We start from the raw sequence: 9,482 nt of genomic DNA on the forward strand, positions 1-9,482 counted from the left end.
GTTTTTACAGCTGTATTTGTTCCTTGTGTGTTTACACACACTCATGTTTAGACTGCTATCAATATGTACAAGACACACTCAATTTTACTCATTCTTTAGATATTTTTACTCAAACTTGTACTTTACATTCTCCAGGTTTCACTCAAAGCTGGGGTAGGTAATGTTGGGGAGCTAGCAGGATGTGAGAGTGGCGCCCTGTCTTGGCTCCTCCCCCTCTGGTTTTGCTCCTTGCGTGATCCAAAGCTTTTTTATTCGCAGCTTTTTCCACCAACGATTTTCTCTTTCTCGGCTGTTTAGCAGGAGGAGGTAAATAAACCGAGTCGGGTCGGGAAATCCTTCCTGCATTTTCTCAGCCATGTTTGCCTTCCGAGTTTCTTCTTCACTACTTTGAATTTTCATCCTAACATGCTGTTTATATGCACGGTGTGGCTATCAGGTATGCACTGCTGGAGGGGGAGGAGGGGAGCCGGGAGAAGAAACTTACGAATATAAGAAATGATCAACTTCAATTCGGTCCGAACGTTTTGATCGGTCAGTTTTTACAGATTTACAGTAAACTGAGGGGTTTAACTATATTTCTTATTGTTCATGATTACATAATGTACAGACTACTATCAGGACGAGGAACCACTTCACCCAGAGTAAAAAAAAAAAATGTCTCTGAGCAACATTACATACTATAACTTAAACCTTCACATCCTGTTCGCTTCCACTTCTTCATGTTTTAGTTGTGAACTTGTTATTTATCTAATACAATGTTTAATTTTTACTTCTCTTCCCTTCAGAAGTTGGTATAAATCTTCCTCCACTTTCTGTTCCTAAACCTGCCAGCTGTAGCTCTAAATTTCTATCAAATCACAGTAAAATGTGTGAACTTCATCAAAACAAACTCTGATAAAGAGAAGAACAACAAAATTAGAGGTTTAAACGCAGACATGTCTCCATTTTGGCACAGGTTGGCAACATCTGTTCTCCACGTTCCCCATTTGGATAACTGCAGGTTTTAAAGGATTAAAAAGCAAAATATAACATAAAATCATCAGTTGTTTAATTTGACTTGCACGTTTCATTGTTTTCAGAACCGTTCATCACAGCAAACATCATAAAAAGTTGGATGTTTTCTCCTTTTTGCATTCTGGAGAATCTCTGACTTGTTTGTGTTTGTCTTTGTGCTGTCATGGACTCTTGAAAGGCTCGGGGTTTGTTGAGTGAACACCTACTTATTTTGAGCCTCTCTGCACCCATGAGACCCATTTTCCCTACAGAAGATTAGACTGCAGATACCAGGATAATTCTTAGACAATCTCTGCAGATAATTCTGCGCATGCCGACCAGAGCTCAGAACCGCAGGGAGTGGCATCGTAATCAGACAGATGCTCCGCCAAATTTCTGGAATTCTCCTGAATGGGCCGAGGAGAGGTTCGACTTGTTGTCAAGGCTTCAAACAACAAGCGTGAACACAGTTGACTATAATACCTGTCAGTTTAAAGATGAGAAGAGATTATGCTGCAGCTTTAAAATGTTTTCACAGCTTTGGGTTGTGTTAAGCCAGAGAATCAGCTGTAAGGATGCCGCTGTTGAATATTTCATTTAGTCATTATTGCTGCAAACCCCTCAAATGAAATTCCGTTCATCTCCATTGATCTGGCTGGATGCAGAAAACCTGAAACCAAAGCATCAGGTTAAACAATGAGCAAGCCATGAAGCTTGTTGCTTTAACAGTGGCTGGACTGAGCCTTTGCGGTTCCCTCTGAGGAACAAGTCGAAGGGATGTCTCACTAAAGTGCAACTTGAGCTGTCCAGCTGTGGTCTGTACATTCAGGTCTCTGTTTCAGCCTCTCATAATTAATGCAGCACTTCACGCAAGAGTGATCAGGAAGCAGCGATTAAGCACAAGTATGCATGACGAGCGGGACAGCAGGAGCGACACGCATCATGCAAACACACACTCAGACACGCATTTCTTAATGTCAAACTCTGCAGCCTGGAGCCGCGCACAGCATGCAGGTAAATCCCAACTGATGGGATGTTTAGTCAGAGAAAAAAAAAGCCAGAGTCGGATCTAGATTTTTCTGTTTATTTCAACACAAACAGTCATATGTGATGATGTGCATTGTACTGCAGCCACAGTGCACGAGTCCCTTTAGTTTTATCTAAAACCACCAATTTAGAAAACAAAGCAGGCTGAATGTCCGAGACTGAAAGGCCCAAACAGCCCCTGATCATGTGACACAGACTAGCTACACACAGGTCATTTGGGTATTTGCATACAGCGAACTCCACAGAAACAACGTTATAATTTTAGTTTAGGCGTTGCAGATATCATTTCTCACCATGAACAGCTGGACAAAGTAAACATGTCTGACATCACAACATCCTGACAAAATACATAGTAAATACCTTAAAAATTATTAAGGTATGTTCTGATGCTTTCTTTTTGTCTATGCAGGTCTCAGAGGAGCCAGTTTGACCAAGAAACACGGCAAATGCTCCTTTTGTAGAAACTATTCTCATGATAAAAAGTGAACCAGGTCTTAAAATAGTTCTCCTTTAATGTCACAGCGTTCGGAGCTGCAAGGACTGCAGGATTACTAAATGGGTTGTTTCTCCCGAAAGCATCCTCACATCCAATCTTACAGGTGTTTGCACTCACAGAGGGGCTTCCTTTATCTAATGTAGGGTCAGTGGTAGACTCGGATGCGAGGCTACTTTTAGATCTGTATCTCTATAAAAGTAGAAGCATTTCGTTGCTTCTGCAATGGAAATTAATGCAAGCGCGTCATGAAAGAAAAAAAGTGGCCAAAAATATCAGTCTTTCTGTAGAAAGCTTGCATAAAGTTGTCTATCAGACATTATCTGATACAAAACGCGCATGTTTGTATTCCTGTCTCCGTATGTGTTACACAACATACAGCGTCCCTTTGATACAGGAAGTAATTCCTTGACTGAAACTTCAATATAAACACAAGGCTTTTCCTCTCTGCTCACATTGATTATGGCTGACTAAGAAGCTTTTCATGGAAGCAAAGCTCTTTAGAGCGGCCAAACTCATGTTATAACAAGCCATGCGCAGATTTAAAGGGATACAACACCAATTTCCCTCATGATATTCAGGTCACCCAGCAGAAGGGGGTATTTCCATCCTGGGAAAAATACATGTGTCATGTCGTCTCACTGCATCAGATAAGCCTGGCCACGTCATCGGGCTCGTCTTATGTTTATCTAACACATCGTGACGTCTGCGATTTAAAAGCAGCGGGCTGTTCGGCTGCAGGGAGGGTTTATTTCGCAATATTATCTCCAAGCATTATAGAAAATGTAAGATCTGCAGCTTATGGATGATGAATCCATACTGACTAAAAGTCAGAATATCTGCTGCCTCCGTTTATGTTCAGATCGTTTTTGTAAGTCTGCTGTCACAACAAGAGGGTGTTTTCTGATTGCTGGACTGTCCCTTTAAACAAAAGTCAACATTTAATTGGTTTTGTCAGAAAGATGTCACACTGAATCAACTTTCTCAGACTCTGAACCAACAAAAAAAAAAAAAAAATAATTATATATATATATATATATATATATATATATATATATATATATATATATATATATATATATATATATATATATATATAATATATGTGTGTATATATACGTATATATATGTATATATATATATATGTGTATATATATATGTATATATATATGTGTGTGTGTATATATATATATATATATATATATATATATATATATATATATATATATATATATATATATATATATATATATATATATATGTATGTATATATATGTGTATATATATATATATATATGTATATATTAATAAGTATTAACAAATATTATTCTTGGCTTCCTCAGGACTTGGATTTAAAACTTTGCTGACTTGAAATGACCATATCTAATAGAAATGTTTAATACAAGGTGTTCATTTAGTTGTCTTTTTTAAGTTACAAGCCACAACTCTAAACACTGAACGTCTCAGAGGAATAAAATACAATCTAATTTCATTTTCACAATCTAAGCAGGAAGATGACTCGTATAGCAGCTTGTAAGCCTCATTTCTGCTCAGCTCAACATGTTGGTGTGTAAAAACGTCCTTTTTGTGCTAAATAGGAGGATATCATGTGATCTGACTGATGCTTTGCTGATAAACATCAATGTTTCTACTCTCACAGAGTCTGAGGATGTATTTGTCCTGAAAAAGGCTGAAACGTTCGCAGTGTGTGATGGCTTTTTAGTGGTTAGGATGTCTTTAAATGTCAGTCTTACTTTGTGGAAGCTGCAGCGAATGATCCCACTTTCACTGTGCGCGTGTGTGTCTGAAAAAGGCTTTTTCCGCGTGTTTGTAGCCGACTTGTCTGCATGTGCAGTGGACTCACTTATTTCCCGTCCCTTTAAAGAGACGCCGCCGATTATGAGCATAAAGCCGACTCTCTGAGTTCTTTTGGAACAACACTCAGCGTCGCTGTTTTAGCTGCTTAAGCAAGAAGTCAGATTATACTGACAGTAGCGAGCTGCAATCAGCTTTACCCTTGAGCTAGTTTGAGGACTATAGATCATAAGTGGCTTGCTATAATACTCTTCTAGGCTACTTCTAATAAGTGGTGTTTTGTTGACTTTCCTCATGGAGGTCAAACGTCAGCGACAGAGCAGCACACTGGTATCAAACCCCTATCTACGCATGCTGACCTCTCTAGCTTATTGTGTAATGACTACATATAGGAATTATTGCTGTAGAATTGTCCACACAGAGGTGCATTTTGAACTGGGAGGAAGGTTTCCCAGTACAACCAACACTGATTCCTCTGCCCCTGAGTTTGTGGCACTGAGTTGCATAAAAGTCCCACATGCTTCCAAACATAGTGACTAAACCAGCGACTCACACACTGGTGGGTTGTCAGAGTCCTGACTGTGCATGGAGCTCAAACCCGTGTCTGAGTCCTCATCGTTTGCACTGCAGGCCTTGGACAGACCCCGAGCCTGTTCCACCCACCCACCGGCCTTCTCTGCTGTCCCCGGCTCAGCCTCGGCACTCCCCGCACCCAGCTCTCCACTCCCAGCATCAGTCTGCTTTACGTTTGCTTGCTCTATCTCCATGGTTTCGACTTTGGCCAGCAGGTCCAACAGTTCACTCTCTTTGGTTTCCCAGAGTGCCAGACTCAGGTCCAAGTCCCCTCTGATGGCGTCCAGGTCTGTCTTCAGCCTCAGACCGATGTACAGACTGGTATCCAGTTGGGTTTTGATTCTCTCCTCTTCCAGCACCAGCTCGTTCTCAGACAGATTCTCCACATCTGGTCCCGCAGCTGGATCTGCGGATGCGGCGAGACGCGCGTCCTCCGCGGTGGCGCCGCACACGTCATGCGCCGCCTCCGCGGTGGCGCCGCACGCGTCCTGCGCCGCCTCCGCTCCGCTCTCCTCCCGCCGTCGCTTCATCCACCGGCGGTTCAACTCCTCCTGAATCTCCCCGGTGATGCTCTCCACCAGAGCCTCGCGCTCCGTCAGCTCCTCCTGCAGCCTCACCACCTCCTCGCAGCGGCGCGCGTACTCCTCGAACTGCGCGAGCGCCTCCGCTGTGCAGCGCGCGTCCTGCCGCTCTGCTTTGCGCTTGCAGTCCTCCGTGGAAACGTCCACCATGTATGTGTCCTGCACATAGTTGAGCCCGTGTCTCTGAATGCGGTCCAAGTGCACCTTAGCCTCGTAGCGCTCGATCTCCCGATCCAGCTCCTTGATCCTCTGGATCTGCTGGCGGATCGTGTGGTCCTGAGAGATCACCAGATGAACCAGCGTTTCCATCTTCTCCACGGAACTTTTGTCCTTACAAGCCGCCTGCTCCTTCTTTTTATTCATTTTATCCAGCTTCCTGAAGGCCTTCCTGACGATGCGCCGCTGCTTGTCCTGGGACAGGTTGGCCGCGGCGGCCGCGGCCGTCCAGCAGGTCTTGGCGGTGCCCTTGAAGAGCCCCCCCGGACCTCCGCTCTCCCGGCTCTGGACGACCCGCGCCTCGGCGCTTCGTGGCCCGTTGTTGGGCAGCGAGGCGTCATTCTTCACCAGGACGAAGCGGACGTTCTCCTGCTCGTCCCCCCAGGCGCTCCACAGCCGGAGGATCTTGGTCTTGTTGGGTAAAATCCTCTCAAAGCCTCTCCACTTCTCCACCACGCAGTAGGACTGCGGGGAGCCGGACAGCATCGCTGCCGAGACCCCCTGCTGTAGATTCTGGTCCTCCAGCAGGACTTTGACGATGTCTGCGCAGGTGGTTCTCTTCGTGAGTCCGGAAACGAGCTTCTCCTCCCGGCAGACCCAAACTGAGATCTTCCCCTCCTCCGGCTCCATCTCAGAACCAACTCCGGGTTAAAAAAAAACAAAAAACAAAACAAAGTTGGGACTGAATCCTCTCAAGTTGTGTGCTGAAACTAAGAGCAAAGTAAAGAAGTCTGGAGTGTTTTTAATCAATAACTGCGACTCAAAGTAAAACAAGAATCCGAAAAGAAGCAAACAAGACGCAGTTTGCCCGTCAGGTCCCGTTTTAAACACACACAGCTTCAGCTTCTTCCCAAACTGTCCTGTGATGGCGTCGCATCCTGGCATGGACCCCCAGAGGCCGCCGGCCGGACTTCATGCCTCTCTCCCCGGCAGACTGCTGCTCCGGAGAGAAGAGGAGAGGAGGAGGAGGAGGAGGAGGAGAGGAGAAGCAGGAGGAGAAGCGCGTCCTCGCGTCAGGACAGGCGGCTCTGGCTCTGCTGCTGCTGTGCGGGACGGAGCGGGAGGGAGGTTGCCGTACCGGCGGGGACACGCCCCCCCCCCTCCTCCCCCCTGCCTCACAAACACCCTCCCTCTCCTCGTCCACACACAAACCTGCTCACACACAATGAAAGTTGTCTTTTCTAAGTAGCAGGTGGATGGAAAGTCGACTCAGCAGCCGCCTCTTGTCCCTGTGCGGGATTTCATGATGACAGTTGCGTTTCTGGTGATGTTTAGACACCTAAAAGTCACGTTAAAAAAAAAAAAAGTTAAAATTGACATAAAAACTGGTTTATTTATCTTTAGCACGAGAAAAATTGCTAAACAATTATTTCTCCAGCTTGTGGGTTTTTAACATTTCATTTATTATTATTAATTACATTTTCATTTTGGATAAAAATGGATTTAATTTTAGATTTACATTAAAAAAAAAAAACCCAAAAAAAACAATAATTAGTATTATTGATTTCCAGTAGCATTTTTACACTGATGTTGGAAGCAGAAAATATTTAGTTAGAGATTGTTGATCTTGTTTATGTATTTGTTTGTTTATTTTGTAGGATCCCTGTTAGAGGCTGCAGATCCAGCAGCTAGTCGTCCTGGGTTCCCCGGAGGAGGAGTAAATAGCAAAGACCTGGCAACCCTGCACCTGCCAGGAACATGCAGTGTTACCAAAAGCCAACTTTCTTATGTACAACAATCAGAAGCTTTTGAGCTTTGCATGAAATATTTCCACAGTTAAAGATCCCACAGATTCATTTAGAAATTCTGTGTTTTTCCAACACTTTGCACAAACTGACCAGATTGTAGCGGAGGTGTTTGTTTATTTAGATCTATGTAGGTGTGTTTGTAATTCAGTAAAATGGTTTTTTAGGTCTGAGTTTTATTAATATTAGTAGAGACTGTATTCATCCCAAATGGTTAATAAGCCGCCTGCATTGAGCCCGTCAGTGATGGGGGAGCAGTTTCTCATTCATTACGTAATTTAATGTTTATAGTTTGCTTTGAATTAAAAAGTAAAGAAAATAAAATAAGCATTTTGACTAATTTTATTTTTAAAAAATGGTAAAACTCATTGCATTTCAGAGTGATGCAGAAGAACAAGAGGGGGTCTTTGCTGGATTGTCCAATGGGCATCATTGGCACGGGCCCAGGGGCCAACACCCATTGGGGGCCCATGTGGACATGGGGGCCCACACAGGACATACACCAGCAGTTTGGACATGAAACAAAACATATATAAAAGCCAGATAGTTACACCACAGTGTCTAGTGTATTGCTGTTGGTACCACTGGCTGAGAGATGTCTTTTCACAGTGTATCATTCACAATATTTATAATGTTATGGTGTGGAACGGGGCCCCTGGAAGACTCTGGGCCCAGGGACCTGTGCACTTTTAATCCGGCCCTGCTCTTCAGAGACACCATAGTAAAAATTGTGGCACAAATAAGGCAGCTGCAATGTGTGTGGACCATAGACTGTATATGAAAAAGATGGACGGAGCCTCTGTGACGTCACCCATAGGTTTCTGAAGAGCTGAATTGAAGCTCGGTGGGCGGTTCCTACCGTCGCCATCGTAGCACCATCATACGTGTTGTCTCGCCCGGAAAATACAAATATGGGCAAAGAGGTGGAGCTGTAAGCGTCATGGTGGATGATTGACATTGAGCAAACTCCGAGCTTTCTGTAGCTAAAAGCTAACCTAGCTAACCCGAAGATAACAGGAGACAACAGGCGCTAACCAGCGAACGGAGGTAAGTGGGCTAAAGCTAAGTCACGTTGTTAACCGGCTAAAAACCGCGGTTGTTCTGCGTTCTTCTGACTTGAAACGGGAGGTTGTGTACCTGTCAATCAAAAGGATACGCCCCTAAATATACAGAACTTTGAGATTAAATTACTTTTAAACGGGCGAGTTAGAAAAAAATTCACTCCCCCCACAGTTGTTATGAAGGTAAACCTGACCTATAAACCGAAAATGGATTTTTGAACCAGGCTGTAAACATGTTTATTTCTGCTGTGAAGTTGGTCTTTTTAACACGGGAGTCTATGGGGATTTGCTCTGTTCTGCAGCCCCTAGTGGATGAAGGGGGAACTGCAGTTTTATGCACTTCCACATAGACTTCACTTTTAACCGCCGGAGGCTCCGTCCATCTTTCATATACAGTCCATGGTGTGGACCCACAGCAAGTCGATATAAATGGCTCATTGGAAAATGAAAGCAAGATTTTGACTAAGCTAATACCAACAGAAACACGATTTATAATGACATATTAGATTTCTGTCCCATCTTTTTGCACACCGCACCTTTACGATGCAAACTCCTCATTACTCAGTAGTTGATAAACCACATGAAAATTCCAGGTTTGATTCCCGGCCAGCAGGAGCTGCGGGTTTTCACATCGTTTTTGAGATTACAAAGTATTTAAAGGCTAAATTTCTACACTAGTTTCCAGAAAACTTGTCGAGTAATGTTTGTTTATATCCCCAGCAGACGGCTTTGAAAGCAGCAAGTTTCACTGGATCTTTAGGGTGTTTTTTTTCCTCATGAAGTAGTTTTGGCAGCGTCTTCTGCTCCACACAACCCTGACATGATGAGACCAGGTTGCAAAGCAGAGTAGAACCCCGAGCTAAATGTGAAACCCAGATGAAGCTCTGCATTGTCTTTGTAATCTCCACTTGGCTGAATGTTTTAGAGCTCAGCTGGACGGAGCATAAAGCAGAAGGAA

At 43.9% G+C, this 9,482-nt stretch overlaps 1 protein-coding gene across 1 annotated transcript; it reads right to left on the bottom strand.

The window, feature by feature from the left end:
- Positions 1–4,884: 4,884 nt before the first annotated feature.
- Positions 4,885–6,348, bottom strand: rassf10a (Ras association domain family member 10a; the record flags this gene model as incomplete). Its single annotated transcript, XM_079255615.1, has 1 exon — positions 4,885–6,348. One exon carries the CDS (start codon positions 6,346–6,348, stop codon positions 4,885–4,887), a length of 1,464 nt encoding a protein of 487 aa, XP_079111741.1.
- Between the last annotated feature and the right edge of the window lie 3,134 nt (positions 6,349–9,482).

Source organism: Telmatherina bonti (genome assembly GCF_933228915.1).
Source record: "Telmatherina bonti genome assembly, chromosome: 2".
NCBI classification, from domain to species: Eukaryota; Metazoa; Chordata; class Actinopteri; order Atheriniformes; family Telmatherinidae; genus Telmatherina; species Telmatherina bonti.